A 17,960-nucleotide genomic window follows, 5' to 3' on the forward strand; every position below is an offset into this window, starting at 1 on the left:
AGAAGGGCTGGTCTGCTTTGGCCTACTCTCTTAAAGGATGCTTTTCCATGACCTAATTTTGTTTGTGTGCTGTGTCCACTTCAGGGCACCATGTCTCTTCCTAAGCAGTAGCTTGGAGGCACCATCAGATCGAACACTTCCTGCAACTGCAGTAGCTAGTCCGTTTGCTCAGAGAACTCACACATACTTTTTTCATCTGCTTGCACCAGAGTGTAATATTTGTTACCGCTTTAATTTACTTCATTTATGCCCCGCCTTTCTCCCCAGTGACCCAAAGTGGCTTACATCCTTCTTCTCTCCTCCATTTTATTCTCACAACCTTGTAAGGTAGGTTAGCCTGAGTGTGTCTGACTGGCCCAAGGTCACCCAGCGAGTTTCCATGGCGGAGTGGGGATTTGAACCTGGGTCTCCCAGATCCTAGACCACCTTTCTTTGCACTACACCACACTGACTCTCCTTTGCACTAACTCTCGAGGCCTTTGTTGTAAAGTGTGACTTTGAAGTACAGCACATTTGTCACTTTTGCAGGTTCTCTGATCACGAACAAGAATGCTGTTTTGTGTTTTGGTTAAGAATGTAGAAACTAATGTGCTGGGTGAGACGAGGCTCCGTCTAGTCCAGTATTCTGTTTCCAATGGCAGTTAGTCCTGTAGTAAACATGGTTTGAAGATGATGGCCATATCCTGTATTGTATCCCTAGCATCTCAGAGAGATACAGCTTTTGGACTTGGAGGTTCCATTTGGCCATTGTGGCTAGTAGCAGCTGGTGAATTTGTTTAACCTGTTGCTAAGAATGCTCACAGCATGCGCACTTTCAGTCATGTGAGCACTGCAAGGAGAATCTTTTCCCCCTGCCGCTACTTTCTGCGATCGAGTTCTGAGCCAGTAGTGACTTGAAAGTACCAGCAGGCACCTTTAAAAGATGCTAATGAGGTCCCAAGAAAATAATACATGAATGTTTGCAAGGAGGGTAGGTCAGAGAAATGGAGACCCTGTTCAAAGCAAAACCTGAACATGCGTTTATCATCTCATGCTCTCTAACTGATTGCTTGTATTTTTTATTAGACTGTAGATGGCTGAGATCTTGTATGGAAGGATAAATAGCAGTAGTGGAAATGTATTTATTAGGTATGAAAACCCAATTGAGGAGCCAGGGTGCAAAAATTAAATTTATGGTGGTTGGGATGAAATTCTCTGCATTACTTTTCAGTGGGCACACAAATTTTGAACTGTTAAGCAAGTTAATGTCAAGGTAACAAAGTGTGAAAGAAATTCATTATAATCTAAGTTCATGCTTTTGGAACCTTTTTCAACATGGAAAATATTGCTATATGCTTTCAGATTTTGGTAAGCATTCCCTCTTCTGCTTGAACACTAGAAAAATCTTTGACAGGTGATTAATGGACCACTCAGGTTTCAGTAGCTGCTTACATCCTGAATTCTTGAAAAGAGTCAAGTAGCACCTTTAAGACTAACCAACTTTACTGTAGCATAAGCTTTCAAGAATCACAGTTCTCTTCGTCAGATGCATCTATGCTACAGTAAAGTTGGTTACTCTTAAAGGTGCTACTGGACTCTTTTTGATTTTGCTACTACAGACTAACACGGCTAACTCCTCTGGATCTATGATCCTGAATTCTCTAGGTTTTAGCATGAACAGGCTAGAAACCTCCTAGGCATCAGTTCATTTGGGCAGCTAAAAACTTAATCATGTCTTCTGGGAGTTTGGAGTAATATTTCCAGAGAAGAAGCTACTCTAGAAATGCATAGAAACTCTTGATGTTGGACAGCCTCTGCTTCTTTGTTTTAGTGAATTTATATGCCACCTCTCCAGAGAATTGCTTAAGGTGGCTTACAAATAAAAATGCTGCCATAAAATCATAAAAAACAACAGCATGCATTATCAATATTAAAATAAGCCAGTAAAACCAGCATAAATTAGCCTAAAAAATATCAATAAAACAGTGCTGAGGCTAGAAGCAAGCCATAAAATAGCTAAGGGTCTTTTTTAAAAAAGCTTTCGTTAAAGCCTGAGTTAAAAGATCCATTTTGGCTTAGGCACAGAGAGCCGAGCTTGGGAGGCCCATCTTTAACTGGCAGGCTATACATTCTTTTTGCAATGCTGATATTTAGGAATGTCTTTTTAAAGTTTACATTTCAAGGCCTAAATGCAAGTAATTGCACCAGTAGTTCTGCATAGTGCAGTGGCAGTTTTAACACATGAACCTGAAAACGATGATCTGTGGAAGACCTTTTAATTGAGAACAGGAGCAAGCTCAGAAGAAACAAAAATTCACAAAGACACACACAGACAAAGATTCACAGCTGTGGACTCTTAATTCTGTCAGTATAGGAAACTGACAAGTTGTCAGTGACATACACATTTTTAGCACAGGTTAAATACCTTTGCAGATGAAAGAACTCTGATGTAAGGGCAGTAATAATTCTTCTTTTATCTATTGTGCTCGAATCAGAACTGTACAATCACTTGTTTATCTAACCACGCTGTCGGTTTGATCAGGAACTCTGCATCTCTAGTTTAGGACAGAACATGAAATGTGCAATCTCTGGAGTCATATGTGACAAGTATTTTACAGGATAAAGAACATGTTACAAAAAAATGAAATGTGGCCACTTTAACAGTCACTGGGCCTCCAAATTGGTTTTTTGCACACCGCAACGTCCCTGTGCTATATGGGAACCTGGTTTTGAAACTCATTGATGTGCTAAAGGCAGTTTTTCATGGACCATGCATGTGTTGTTTTTTAAAGCCCCATGTGGTGCACACAAGCCATTTGGCATATGTCTGCTGTAGTTCTTTGAATCCTGGCAGAGAACATCCAAGAACTCTGACTGTTCATTCTGCCCAGAGCTGCCAAATGTCCCTCAGTTTGTGAATTTGTTGTAATTCCAGGATTTACAAAGAAACAGTCTCCCTTGTTGTCAGCTCTGTATGCTTTGTCCAGCGGGCCCTTGTTTTAAAAAAATTGATCTTGCAGTTCTGACCGAAGATTGCAACATACTTCATTCTGCCAGCCGTCAGCGTCTAGTTTGAAGTGTTCTGAGTGTATCTTGTGCTCTTAAGTGTTTGCTCATATTCTTTGGTTTGAATGAAACGATTTCGTTTGCAGGTCGTGCTTACAAATCTTAATTATTTTGAGACTTCTCGCAGAGCTCCACCTGAAGGGAATTTGCAGAATATTGTTCAAAAATAGTGGTAGTTGCAAGTATTCACCACCAGAGAGCATGCGATAAAAATTTATCAGTCCTACAATAAGAAATAGAAGCCGAGAGAGCCAAAGAACCACATAATTAATTTTCTGTGCCCAAAGGGCCTTTGTGTTTGTTTTTCTCAAACAGCAAGTCTGTGTTCCACGTGGCAAACTGTTTTTGAAACTTGGGGTGGGGGCTTACAGCATCAGATTGTGAGATGATAGGCCGGGGGGAGGGGTCCGTTGATCAAAGGAAACAGTTGTTAAAGGTGCCGTATTAGACACACCCAGATCTTTGGGGCATGTTCGAAATAACTGTGTCGATCCTGGCATTAACTTGTCTGGTCTTGTTGTCTTCGAGTGGATGAACATTTTTGTGAAATGCTATGTTAGGTCTCTGCCTTTTTATTTGATTTTTTTTAAGTGTACAGTCTGTTAATAAATATTCACCTAAGAGTTTTCTGAACATAGAAATAAAACCGGGGGAGGGGGGGAGGTGTTTCAAGCACTGAGAAGTGCCTGTTTCAAGATACAGAGTCCTGTTGTGACATCTCAGTAGTCTCCCTACCAGTTACCACCACCTATATGTGGTAGGACTACAAGTCATATTCGTTAATGCTGGAACTCATCGTGTATCAGTTTTTCACCTTGAAGTTTTTTCCAGACAGCCCTCTTGTGGCAGGGATTCATATGGAGCCCCTTCTTATGAATTTACTTATTTCTTTACGTTATTTACAGTCTGTCTTACTCACTGTCTTACTCACTGAAGCAATGCTGAAACATAGCATAAACATTTAAACATGGCATGTTAAACAATGCTTGATATGTTAACAAAGTTAACTGTTATATGAATATATTTACATCAACTGATAGTATAATGTTGTATAGGCTGCAGTTCCTATCCCTTTACTGAAGCATCTTTCTGAGCCATGAATGGGTGCACCACAAGCATTTCTGGCACATTCCCACCAAGATACAAGGCTGAAGCTGGTTCCAGTCCCCCATTTTCCAGTCTGAGTTAGCATAATCACAAAAACAGTTTCTGTGTTCATTCCTACCATGAGCTGACCCCCCCCCCCACACACAGACACACACACTCACACAAAGGTTGTATAAACACATTGATCTTAGAGTCTCTCTACACAAGACATCAGACACATGAAGAACACGTGTCGGGAGCAGTGGTAGCTGGAAAGGGTAGTTTAAAAAGACAGAGCTGGTAGCAGGGCAAAGGCTTTGCTCTACACTGGAGCTGTGTGAAGGGGCTGTGAAATGCCAGAAGAGAAACTTCAGCCCATTATAACCTCTTCTGGTCCAAGCCCGGCTCTGGAAGGCAGCTCCAGCCCATTTCCATTCCTCACTGCCCTCTGGTTGCAATCCCACACAGTTTTAGACTGGAGAGGTGAAATTGACAGAGGCTTAGGGGAGGTGAAGATGAAATTAACAACCCCTCTGAGGAGAGATCTCCCAGGCTCTGTCTTTTAAAATTATGCTTCCTAGCTAACATTGCATCTCCCCGCACTTGACAAACAGTGAGGTATCTTATGTAGAGAGACTCTGAGCCTGATTTGCAGCAGGGGTTAGACTGCAACATGCTTATAAAATAAATTTTTACATAGCACTTGCTTGGCCAGAGTGAGTGGTAGGGGAATCCAGTGGGGGACAGATTGTGCACCTCTTTTCCAAATAAAAGACATGATATTGTCTACTTCTTGGTTGTGTACAGAGCACCCTGTTCCCAAATGTGAAATTGTTAATCTAATCTCTACAGTGTAAATTGGAATGCAGAAAAAAGCTTGGATGTATGGGACTTGACACTGCTTTAGGCTGAGTGATCTAAAGTGCGTGGAAAATGTTAGCTGTAGTTTTGTTGTTTAAGTGTTACCTTTAAATAAAGAAGGTCCTCTGCTATTCACCCTCCACCCCCAAGTCTGAATTCCAACAAAGTGGAATTTGGTGGCTTTTTTTATTAGCCAGCCCTTGAAATTAACAGGTGGTATGTTCTCTTCCCTCTTTCAGGTATCTCCATTCAAACAATATTGTTGTTGTACCTGAAGGTAAGTGTCTTACTCCATTCAAGTAATGTCTGAAATGACAGGTGTTAACTTTAGAATATGAACCCTTAAGGGGTGACTTTATACCACCAAGTGTCTAAGCTCTGATTTGCCTAAACATGGCATACTTTGCTTCTCTTTAGAGGGTTGGAAAAATCAAAGTGGAATTTATCAGTAAACCTGCCAGAGTCATGGAGCTTTGCGTTTAGCTTGGGCATGACGAATGATTTTTAGTAATCTTTTATCAAGTACATCTGTCTCCATTCTTTCAACAATACTCGGCTATGTAAATTACTTGTTCCTTGCTCTGAGCACAGCATGCAAGTCAAAATAAACAAATGAACCCTGTGAGGTAGGGCAAGATTCGAGTCTGGTAGGATCTTAAAGACCAGTAAGATTTCCAGGGTGTAAGCTTTTGTGAATCAACCTTCTTTCATCAGTTACCAGATCTGACAAAGGGAACTTGACTCTCGAAAGCTTTTACCCTGGAAATCTTGTTGCTCTTTAAAGTGCGATTGGACTTGAATCGTGCTCTTCTACTGCAGACTTACATGGCTGCCCACCTGAAACTATCTTCTTGTGAAGTAGGTTTTTGCTGTTCTTGTCAACGTGGGGGAACCCACTTTGAGACTCGGCCAAGTGTTATTAGCTTCCTAGAGTGCGAGGTGGCCTAATGTACTATCGAGTTCAACCCCATGCTCATTGCAGGAAACCCAGAGCTCGAGCATTGCTGACAGAAAGCTAATGAAAGGTGTTGCATGAATTTTGTTCTTGTACAGCCTCAGTTTGAAGTCATCTGGTAAAGTCGAGCCTAGCCCATGCTCAGTGGATGGTTCCTTTGAGTTTTGTGGCTCTGTTGCACTAACTAGGTTTCAAAACTTGACTATTGATAGAGCATAAGACAGCCGAACTTGAGGTGCCAGTATTGACCTTCAAAGACCTATATAATTTGGGACCAGCATAACTTAAGGACCGCTTATTCCCATGCAAACCTACCTGACCAATATGGTCATCTTCTGAGGTCCTGCTTCTGGTGACCCAGCCTTCTGAGGTTAAACGTGGCAACTGGAGACACAGCCTTCTTGGTCATGGTACTGAAACTGTGAAACACTTTCCCCCGGGAGATTCATCATTCCACTCAATCACTGTCTTAAACCAATAGTTTTTGTCTGACTTTGCTTCTGTAATCCCTCTTTCCTGCCCTATGTTTTTAATTGCTCGACCTGTGTAGTTTTTATATCTACATTTTACTCTTGGTGTTAGAGTGATTTTATAATAGTTTTATAACTGCTTTAAATTGTTTTGGATTGGGCAGAAAGTAGAGTACGAATTCTGTGAATGAATATGTCTCACTTTCCGAACAAAATGATGTGGGACTCCTGAATTTGACTGCAGGAAAAACCGTGGGAAAGTAATAGTAATGAAAGTTACGGTTGGTGACCAGTCCTGCCTTATGTTCAAGCCACTCTTACGTCCCTAGCATGTTCAACTGGGACACTATGGTTTTTGATACATTTCAATTTCTCTCTGAAATATTGTGCAAGTTGAAGGTGCTGCCTTGGGTCATATTTATCCTGCTTTTATTTTGAAGCAATAGGCTCTCTGGTTAAACTGCAGTTTCTGGACTTGAGTGACAACGCACTCGAAATCGTGTGCCCCGAGATTGGCCGCCTGAGGTCCTTACGTCATCTTCGATTAGCTAATAATCAGCTGAAATACCTGCCGGCAGGTAAGGAGGGCTGAGAAACTTTACAACACGTGCGACTTGTGTACACTGAGTTAGTTGATAATCTGCCGTACGCATTTCAGTTCTGCGAGCAGGTCAGCCGGTAGCGTATTAGAAAATGTTAGGTAAAGGTTGCTAGGCATCGTTGTAAAAATACTTGTTGCGGAATAGGTTTCCTTCATTGCTTTCTAAACTACAGCATAAATGTAGAGGTGGGTAATTTTTTAATGCCGTATGAAAATAGTAGGACGCTTATTGAAGGGGAAACATACTTTCTGATCATCGCTGAGAATGTATGCTTCAATTGCTGCTTCAGTTAACCTTTCACCTATAACAGAAAAAGCAAAGCGTGGTGGTAGTTTGTAATTAGAAATATATTTATTTACTTTATTTGTAGCCCACCTTTCTTGCCAACACTCAAGTCAGATGACAAAATATACAAAAAGATGCAATCTCATAAACAATGCAATACGATAAGGTTTACAGAATTAGAAAGCAGTACGAACAACAAACTGTCTAAGGCAAGATATACTGTAAACAAGGCATAAATTGGATTACAAAATATATAACATGGGACAAATTGCATAGATCAGGAAATGTGTAGTAGAAAGCTGATTAAAAATTGCTGCTTCATTTTTTTTAAAGTCTGTGTGTTTTTGAACTTCTTAAAATAATTTACCTTGTACTTCCACACTATGAAAGCAAGATTCGTTCAAAGGAAAGCTAACGTTGTATATAGGACTTAACACATGACTCCAGGAAAGGGAACTTTGGAAAAGGATAGTTTATATTGCAGAATGATTGACTGCATGCTAACTAAACTTTGCTTAGGAAATGGCCTTTAACGTTCATGGAAGCTTCGTTTATTTCCTCCTCCTTTTATATGAAATGTGGAGCATTACACTACTTCCTCTTGTGTGTTCAAAGCTTTAAGGATGAACATTTCTTGCAGCTAAAAATACCACCGTTTGCTAGAAGGCCTAGCAAAAGGTGTGGCAGTGTGTGAAATGCTGGAGCAGAGTCAGCTTGTCCAAGATGCTTTAATCAACACTTTACCGCCCCCCCTCCCGCTGCCGCCATTGCCTTTCACGCAGTGCATATTAAATCTTTTCTAGCCTTTGATAATCTGTTAAGAAATTGACTCTGGTCTATTTCATTGAGTGTTGGGGTGGGTGGATTGTACTTAGTGTTCTCCGATTCTACGGACTCATTTTGAACAGGTTTCTTTTTTTCGTGACTGCAAAGCCTGTGAGAATTTGGCTCATAATTCCTCGTTTCTCTTTTTATCAAGATCACGGATGGGATGGATGTTGTTGTTGACAGCTGTCTAAATAGCTTACAATGTGTTGTTCATTCAGCTTTAGCCAGTGCTCGTTAGCGGGGTCTGTAGTGCAGGATCCATGCAGATTTAATAAGATAAAGTTTATCACTGCAGTGATGATGATAGCTCCTTGGGTAAGAGTGCTGACGATGTGAAACGATAGTCATTTCAGTGTTTACATTGTATCTTCCCACATTAAGCCTCATCTTTGGTGGCCTGCAGTAGCCAGCAGAGAAAATTTGTTGGTTGTGATAGCTCTGCATACTCTTCCTTGGTCACCACTGTATTATAACCACCTCCAACAGTGGTCTTTGGAGTACCTTTGGTTTCATTGCTGTTAGGCTTCCTTTATGCTGGCATGGAAGAATTGGTTGACACGGTCAGAATGTTTAGAGTTCTCCAATCTTGAATTGCTTAAAGGTTTGCAGTATGTACCATGGCCCTCTGCTTTAATACCCCCCATTTTTTGTGGCTGGATGCCCGTCCTGTTGGTAACACTCCTTTGCAGCAGGGGTTCAGGTTCCTCCATTATTAGCGCTGAAGTGGCTGCAGGAACCAGTGTTTTATGTACAGTCCCGCTTAAGGTTTTATATAGCACTTCATCTACATTACCTTTTTATTTAGAGGATTTGTATCCTTTCTGCTCTTTGAAAAGATGCTTGAGGCAACTGATAGCTGTCAGAGTAAATACAATACCCCCTGCAACAATACTCGTAATGTAGCTTTGCTTCTCTATTGTAGATGGGGGAAGCGAGGGTGAGAGCTTCTGGTGACGTTGGGGAGACTTGTACCAGAGTATGTGGTCCAGAGTACTCGACCTAAAAGCCATTTAGGGCTTTCAAAGCTATCGCCACCACTTTGAGCTGTGCCAGGAAGCAAATAAGCATTCAGTGAAATTCTTTTAATACAGGTAAAATACAATCACAATAACTTCGCTTCGATTGGTTGGCAAACAACTGCTAGTGGTCCCTGGCCCCAGGGAGGCCCGCTTAGCCTCATCCAGGGCCTTTTTGGTCCTGGCTCCAACCCGGTGGAACATTCTATCCAATGAGACCAGGGCCTGGCAGGATTTGTTATCCTTCCACCGGGCCTGTAAGACAGAGCTGTTCCGCCGGGCGTATGTGGAGGCTGAGCTGGGCCCCTACCGGCCAAATAGAGGTGAACGCCCTCCCTGCTATAGGCATCCACCACCAACCTTTCTTTTAACCAACTACGCAAGGAACCTTAATAAGGTGGATTGGTGACGGACTGAAATTGATAAACTGATTACTCCTGTGCTGCCTTCCTTGTACTTTTAAATACTTTTATTGTACTGTTTTTATATTGTTGTAAAATTTTAAAATTTTAAATGGTTATTAATGTGCTGTTTTATAGAATGTAATCCGCCCTGAGCCTGGGAGAGATCTAGGTTCAAATCTCTACTCTGCCCTGGAAGCTCACTGGGTGGCTTTGGGCCAGTCACATGCTCCCTGCCTACCAAGGCAATTGTGACGATAAAATGGAAGCAAGCAGAAGGACGTTGTAAGCCACTTTGAACCTCTCTTGAGGAGTAATGTGGGATATAAATATCTCAAATGAAGCTTCCAAACCACCTTAGAAGCAGCTCCATCTGAAATGTAATGCAGTAGTCTAAAGTATGGATTGCCATGGCCTCAGTGGAAGGCCAAAGTTGGGCAAAGGAGCTATGGCGGAGGCCCATGCTTCCATCGGTGAGCACGGCTCCAGTATCATCCCTCAAGCACTGAATTTGCTCTTTCATGGCAAGTCCGGTCCTGGCCAGTCTGGTTCTTTAATCCTTCATTGGCAGTGATATGCACCAGTGGAACCTCACTCTTGGCTCAGTATGTGAGCGCTGCTGTCACTTGCCCTTGAAATCAATGTCATGATCATAGATCTTTATTTTTAAATTAGATCTGATTTTTAAATTAACCAATATTGAGCATAAATAGAAATCGGCATTGGTTAACTTCTGTTTAATGACTCTTTTGCCATTATACTATTGCTTAAATACCACTGGCATAATCACAGTTGTCATTCAAAGGTTGTTGAAGAGGCGAATTGCTCTGTTTAAGAGTCGGGCTGAGTCTTTGTTTAGCCAACACCTCCTGCTTTTTGGCATGCTTGCGATGTAAATCTTCCCTTTGATAAATACAAAGACATTGTCAGACAGTTATTAGATCATAGGATTTGGCTCTAGAAGTTCTGGCTTAATTCCAGTCCCTGCCTTTCATTCAGCATGGCTTCTTTTACCCATCTTTAAAGTGTTGCACAAACTGTATACATCCCACAAACTAAATCTTAAAAAATCCCAGACCACTAAAAGTTCAGAAATTAGGCTAAAACTGAAACACAAAGTTTCCCATGAATATGAGATTATTACACTTGTTTTTTCCTTATTATGTTTCTGAACCTGCTGCTTGTAGACCCAGTCATTACACCGTCTCATTCAAATCATCCTGAAAACTTGAAATTTAAACTCTCACAAAAAGCATTACCTGGAGATTATGACTTATTTAAAATGAGGGAGCTCTTTCAGGCAACTCTGGTGATGCTAGGCAGTAGTGGGAAAAACTGTTGTAGAGTTCAACAGTTGTGGCACTCTCTAAGCTCAAGTTGGTACAAATGGTTAAATGATTCTTGGTAAACAATAGTTGCCTAATTTACTCGGTATTCTATTCAGCATTTTGGATGCTCGCATCTAGCCATAAACTGTGCTGTATCATCTCCTAGTCTCCAAGTGCTTTTGCAAAGGTATAATGCGGATTCTTTTTTTCAAAGTATAACCTTTAAGGCTGGTAGCATGACATGTGGCTACAGTCAACACATAGGTGAGCAGCAGCCATTTGGTGAATTTAACCCTTTGTCTAATTAGCATCTTTTTGTGCAATTTTGAATTTACACATTATTTTTAGAAAGAGGTCAGGAGAACTATGTAATACACTATTTCTGCTTATTGGTCTTTGGAAACCCTGTGCTAATTTTTTTTTTAAAAAAAAAAACAGCATTACTATCTTTGAATTCTTTTCCTGTCACCAGTTTACAACATGTTCTTAATAGACCACATAGCCAAAAGGAAAGCTGGGGTATATAAATATTTTAATTATTTAAATAAATAGACAAAAAGACTTATCCTAGGACTTGCTTTGCTTTGCCTTTTTAATATCAAAGTTTTGCCTTCCTAATATGAGCTCCAGATCTACCAAGAGGCAGGCAGTACATGACTGCTAGGTAGAATGTTTTTTCCCTTTCGGTTTGTGAGAATTGATCCAAGCCTTCTGCGGAGCTGCATGACTCACTGTATGAAGCAGACGGGCACTAATGCAACCATCATATATAGAGACAGAGATAGAGATAGATATTTTACATCTGTCTTTTGGCATCTCTAATACAGCTGGTGGCACAGGTAGCTTTGCTTCCTCTGATGTGCTAAGCCTGAAATGATAGTAGGTGTTATCAGTGAGCGGTCATGTGGCATTTGGTTGTAGTGGCCTCTCAGGAGCCTTAAAACATTTTTGTTGTTCTGAAAGTATTCTTTTGATCGTGCCTAATTACGTGCAAAGAGCATGCATGATAACTTGCTGTTGTAATTTGAATAAGTTTCTTCCTGCTAGCTTTGGCACTGTGCATTCAGGTCCTTTCTTTCACAGATGGCATTTACAATGTTTGCATAAGGATCATTTCATTACAGCTCACATTTTAAAGCTGTGTACTCTTTCAGAATTATTGCCTTGATGGTGTCTTCTGACATAGCTCTACGTGGGTGATGATTTTATGGTTTCTTGTTGCAGACAAAGGTCCTGTCAAGATTTCATCTTTGTTACAAATGGAAAAAACTATCAAAGTTCTTTCATCTAAGTTCTTTTAAAAATCTTGGAACTGTGTTCTGGCAACTAGGTTTTATAAAGAAAGTACGAGTATGTCAATAAGCACAATAAAGTTACTGTTAATTTTTTAAATGTCTGACAAGATTTGGAGGTTCTTAATCTTTTTTTGAGACACATGTTGCTTATAAAACTTGCAAGTTGCAGCACCGTGCTGTACAATTTAATTAAAAATGGGGGGTAGTGTTTACTCAGCAAACATTAACAGTTAATTTTAGATTTACTGAATGAAAAAGCTTTATGTTTTGCCAACTTTTGATGTAAAGTGAATTAATTAAACAGAGTTGGCAGTGGCTTGTGTTCCCAACCCACTCTGTGGTAAAGCTGCCTTTCAAAATGCCATTTACATTACTTGGGGGTTTAAGAAAACAGAATTGTTTTTCCAGGTTCTAAACTCTAGACTTCAACTAGGCCACCTCAGAATTAATGCCTTTATCACCATAACTTTAATGGGCTCCAGCTAGTTGTGCTGACCCTGAGCTGACTGTGATAGCGTCCTCAAGATCTTTGTTTACAGATTTTCTGTTATTTGACATTATTAATACACCACTTCTTTCCCTCAAGAGGAACAAAAGTGCCTTGCAACATCATTCTCCTCTTTCCCATTTTATCTCCTCTTTCCCATTTTTGGGAAAGACTGATTGGAATTAGAGGAAGGATAATTGGGAGAAAAGAAGGCTCCGCTCTTAGCTTTGCAAAGCGGTACAGTACAACCCTATAAGGGCCGGGCGTAGCCATGGACAGCAGTCCATGTGCAAGCCCTCTGCACAAGCCCTGGTTCACAATATATTCTAGGATTTTTTTTAAAAAAAAACCCCTAAAGAGAAAGTTAAGGCTCTTGCAAATTAACTCTTAAACCATGAAATAGGGAGACTACAGTTTGCAGAAGAAGAATTAGAGCTAAAAGATCAAGGGGAAGCATGGGTCCCTAAAGATTGTAAACATGAATGATATGTGGAGGCTTAAATTGTTTCTACTGCTTATATGGACATAGGATTCTTACCTCCCTATTAGAGATGGGCATGGAACAAAAAACCCCTGAACCACGTGATTCGTAGCATTCTACAGAACATCGAACCACGAACTGCCAACCTTTTCCCAGTTCGTGGTTCATTGTTCTGTGGCATTTCAATCGCCCTGCACCGGCTGCTGAAGCCGGTGCGGGTGTTTGAAACAGACAGCCCCTTCCATCTGCTACCTGGCAGCAGCAGAAAGAAGCTGTCATTTCACAGACCCCGTGCTGGAACCAGTGGGGTGTGTGTGTGTGTGTCTGTGAAATGACAGCTTCTTTCTCCTGCTGCCAGGGCTGTCAGTTTTACAGACCCCACACTGTTCCAGCATGGGGTCTGTGAAACTGACAAACTGACAGCCTGGGCAGCAGGAGAAAGAGGCTGTCAGTTTCACAGACCCCACGACGGTTCCAGCGCAGGGTCTGTGATACTGACAGCCCGTTTCTCCTGCTGCCCGGGCTGTCCATTTCACAGACCCCATGCTGTGGGTCTGTAAAACGGACAGCCCGGGTTGCAGGAGAAAGGGGCTGTCAGTTTCACAGACCCCGCACTGGAACCAGCGCGGGGTCTGTGAAACTGTCAGCCCCTTTCTCCTGCGCAGGGACTGTCAGTTTCACAGAAACTGAAACTAGCGCGGGCTCTGTGAAACTCCAAACCCGGCCACGGAACGGCTGGAAAATTCGTTTGTTCTGTAAACACGCATTCCCACGGAACGCATGTTTCAGTGCAAACGAACCAGCCATTCCATACGGAATTTTGTTCCGTGGTTTGTTTTGCGCCCATCTCTACTCACTACAGATGCTAATTTTCTGCATTTTCTACCCCTAAGCATTTTCCCCCCTGCTCAAATCAAGCTTGATTACATTTTGCATTGTACCTTTACATCTTTGCAGCATCCCTTCGACCTTCTGACTAGGATATAAGGGCTTAGGGATCTCCCTTCCTACTTGTATCTGATGAAGGGAGCTTTGACTCTTGAAAATTTATATCCTGGAGATCTTGTTGGTCTTCAAGGTGATACGGGAATCAACCTTTGCTCTTCTGCTTATGTGATGTGGAAGTTAAAGCAGAGATTTCCTTACAGCTTCCATGTTTGGTCTTTATTGAAAAGTTTGTAAGAGCCTGAAGTCTTTTCTTAAACTGAAGACCTCTTAATTCAAGAACGTCAGTCTTTTCTGAAAAGGAAGTCCATTGAATTGCAGGAACCCCTCCTGTGTTAAGATTGAGGCTGGCAGTGGCAAAACATAATTTCAGCGTAGTTCCGTGATGCTTGACATTTGTGCTGCTGTCTGAAGTCTTCAACACACTTTGCATATATTATTTTGTTAATCCTGAAAAGCAGGCTGCTTTTCTCTGAACTTGAAAAGAAATAGGTATAGATAACTAAACCAGGCATTTAACAGCCCTGCAGTGTAATCCTGCGTTGCCCCTAATCTCCTTCAGAGGAGCAGTGCTAGGGCCAAAGCAGGCAACTGTTACGATTGCTCTGCTCCAGCTACCTACATGCAGAAACGTGTCTTCTGACCGCTCTAAAATGGAAGCGGTTTACTGGCACAAAAATGGCTGACGATTACAAAAATGTGTTCCTTAGCCAAGGTTTTTTAAACTGGTGTTTAACACTGAAGTTTTTTGTCTGGTTTCTCTGAAATGTGGATAGCTGCTGCACCACGATCAAGGAGATTCCATAACTGAATTGCGCATTAATAGGACAAATCATATCAATTTTACACGATTTTGCGTGTGTATCTTGCTTCCGAATGGCAAGACGTTAAGTCATGCAGCCTTAACTATATAGCTTTTCCTCGGGGTATACTATATGGTGGAGGATAAGAACATGAGCCCAAACTGTGGTTGTTGTGGGTTTTCTGGGCTGTATAGCCGTGGTCTTGGCATTGTAGTTCCTGACGTTTCGGCAGCAGCTGTGACTGGCATCTTCAGAGGTGTGGCACAAAAAGACACATCTCACACTGTGACACTGAGAGATCTCTGTCTTTTGGTGCTACACCTCTGAAGATGCCAGCCACAGCTGCTGGCGAAACGTCAGGAACTACAATGCCAAGACCACGGCAATACAGCCCGTAAAACCCACAACAACCATCGTTCTCCGGCCGTGAAAGCCTTCGACAATACATGAGCCCAAACTTTTCAGCATATGGAAAATATGTGCCAGTTCAGTGTTGAGCGAGCTGTTGAGTTATTCACACCAGGGGCTTTTCTGAATGCTCACAGCAGGTTTTCTGGGTACTCGGCCTGTGAGAATTGGATCTGCTTTAAGGCTTCTGTAATTCTGCACTTGAGGGAATCGAACTGAATGGTGCCTGCCTGGTTTTTATTTCTGCACCTAGAAAAACGCCCCGTTTCCGCTGCAGGCTATCTAGGGGAAAACCACGTCAGCAGTTTCATCAGTGGGCCTTTTCTTTTGTGCAGATGTATTAAAAATTAACATTGGGATGTTAGAGGGGGTTATAATTGACTTCTACCTCACCCTGTACTTGTCCATCAATGATTGGATGGTATTATTTGAGCTCCAAATTTAACAAAATTTCTGTGTGTTATTTGGCTGGGGCATTCTGGAGGGAAACTTTAAAACTGTAACTTAAACAAAATTAGCAGCAATGTTACAAAATTGTTTTTAAAAGGTGGCAGGAGCGGGGAGGCTCGTGTGTCTGAGAAGACAATGTACTTCATACTGCTGAGGTTAGCGTGCACAACCGACCCATAAAAAATAATGATGACTTTTTTTTTTAAGGATGAGGGCCGAGAGTGGTGGAGGAAGAAAGCAGGGGGAAAGGATGTGGTTACACATTGCTGATCAGCCAGTCAAGATGCAGGAAGATAAAGGGGAGGGCAAAAGAATCAGGGCTTACACTGACAAAAACATTCTGCACTTCAAAAAAGCCATCTTTTAACTTTGCTGTAAAAAAAAAAAATCAGGGTATGAGTGCAAGAGAAAAACTGCAGAAAATCGAAGGAGAAGGATTCTGCAGCAGATGCAACCTTTCATCATGCAGAATATGGGAAGCAATTTGGAGTCTGAAACGAGGTATTTTGACCGTGTGTGCAGAACTCAGGGGATAAATCAAAGCTGTATGGGCTAGAACCAACAAAAAAGCCCTGTGTGGGAAATGCCCAATGACTATTCTACACTATTCCTCCTGCTACCTTGAAAGACAGAATGGAAGAAGAGGTTGTGCCATCCTTCTGTATCAAGGACCAAGGTGTATTCCTTTTTCTTTGACTTCATCATGTTTCCTAGCTCCAAAGTAAGCTTGAAACTAGTTGAATTTTCCTGACTACTTCCTTCTAAAGAAACGTTTTTTTTTTTTTTTTTTGAAAATTTTTTATTGGGTTAGAATCCATTATTTCCACATTTACATTCAATTTTCCCCAATTTTTTCATCTCTAACCCCCTCCCTTTCCCCCCCCTTTTTGTTGACTTCCAACAGCTTTCCAACCCTTTGTCCCCTTTCCCTTAATTTTATTAGCTTCCTCTATCTAAAACAAATATATATTCTCCATTATTCTAAGCAGTACATCCTTAACTATTTTTAACATTATATGCCCAAACTGTAAGCCTTTGTTTCTATCTTAGATAAACAATTTATCTCAATTTTTCAATTTCAGGTATTTCTATATATCATAAACCATATAGATCATACATTCGTTTATGTCAAACAATTTGACTTATTCTCTCTATATATTACTCATTCTATCTTTTTATAATAGTTCTATATATCTCTCCTCACGTAGTCAATCAATTTGACCCATCTATATCTTCAGACATTCAGTTTGGTACAAATCTTGTCAGAAAAAAAAGAAAATATTGTTAGTTAATCGCTCCTTATATTTAGTCCTTATAATTAATTATTTTCTCTATGTTCTGTGTGGGAAATGCCCAATGACTATTCTACACTATTCCTCCTGCTACCTTGAAAGACAGAATGGAAGAAGAGGTTGTGCCATCCTTCTGTATCAAGGACCAAGGTGTATTCCTTTTTCTTTGACTTCATCATGTTTCCTAGCTCCAAAGTAAGCTTGAAACTAGTTGAATTTTCCTGACTACTTCCTTCTAAAGAAACGTTTTTACAGGACTGCAAAAAAAATTCCCAACTGTTCCAACTTGCTTTCCATTGCCAGAACATTCAGTATCAGTTTTTACATTTGATGGCAGTATGGCAGACGTATAGATGTTTATTTATTTTATTTATATCCTACCTTTCTCACTGAGACCCAAGGCAGATTGCAGAATGTAAGTCAATGCAGTCAATAAGATGAGACATCTGTAAACGATGCAATAGGACTAGGATTACAGAAATCTGAAAAATCATAGAATATTACATGTGATACATTCAACAACGAGGAAATGGCATTACGTAAGTATAGAAATGTGGTGAGAACAAGATAATACATACAGCAAACAGAGAATGCATATTGTATGCAGTGGTATAGTTCATAGACCCAGTCCTTTTATACAAGCACCAAGTGTGTGCAGTATTTGTGATAACAAAATATACCGTATGTAGGCATAATCAAGACATTAATGAAGTCTGCTGGGCTGTCCTGATTTTGACTAGCTCTGGTCTGATTTACTTTCTCCATTACTTAGAACATATTGCACTTTTTAAAACTGTAGGCCTTAAATACTGAAATGTCATTCAAATTGCAGTTGTGAACTTAGCCATCAAAAGATGTAGATAAGCGGTAAAAGAATAATGTAAAAATTATTGCAAGCCAGTGTATACAAATAAGAATTTCC

The 17,960-nt window shown here is 40.9% G+C and overlaps 1 protein-coding gene across 3 annotated transcripts in view; it reads left to right on the forward strand.

The window, feature by feature from the left end:
• LRRC28 (leucine rich repeat containing 28) overlaps nucleotides 1–17,960 on the forward strand; it is a 50,470-nt gene that overhangs the window by 6,700 nt on the left and 25,810 nt on the right. For all 3 annotated transcript variants that reach the window (XR_008598545.1, XM_055002623.1, XM_055002624.1), the window contains exons 4-5: nucleotides 5,232–5,269; nucleotides 6,858–6,995. Coding sequence is in view for 2 of the 3 variants with exons in the window: in XM_055002623.1 (XP_054858598.1) it covers nucleotides 5,232–5,269; nucleotides 6,858–6,995 (176 nt within the window). In the remaining variant the exon portion in view is untranslated. The remainder of the gene's footprint in view (nucleotides 1–5,231; nucleotides 5,270–6,857; nucleotides 6,996–17,960) is intronic.

The sequence above is a fragment of the Eublepharis macularius genome, chromosome 18 (genome assembly GCF_028583425.1).
Source record: "Eublepharis macularius isolate TG4126 chromosome 18, MPM_Emac_v1.0, whole genome shotgun sequence".
Taxonomy (NCBI): Eukaryota; Metazoa; Chordata; class Lepidosauria; order Squamata; family Eublepharidae; genus Eublepharis; species Eublepharis macularius.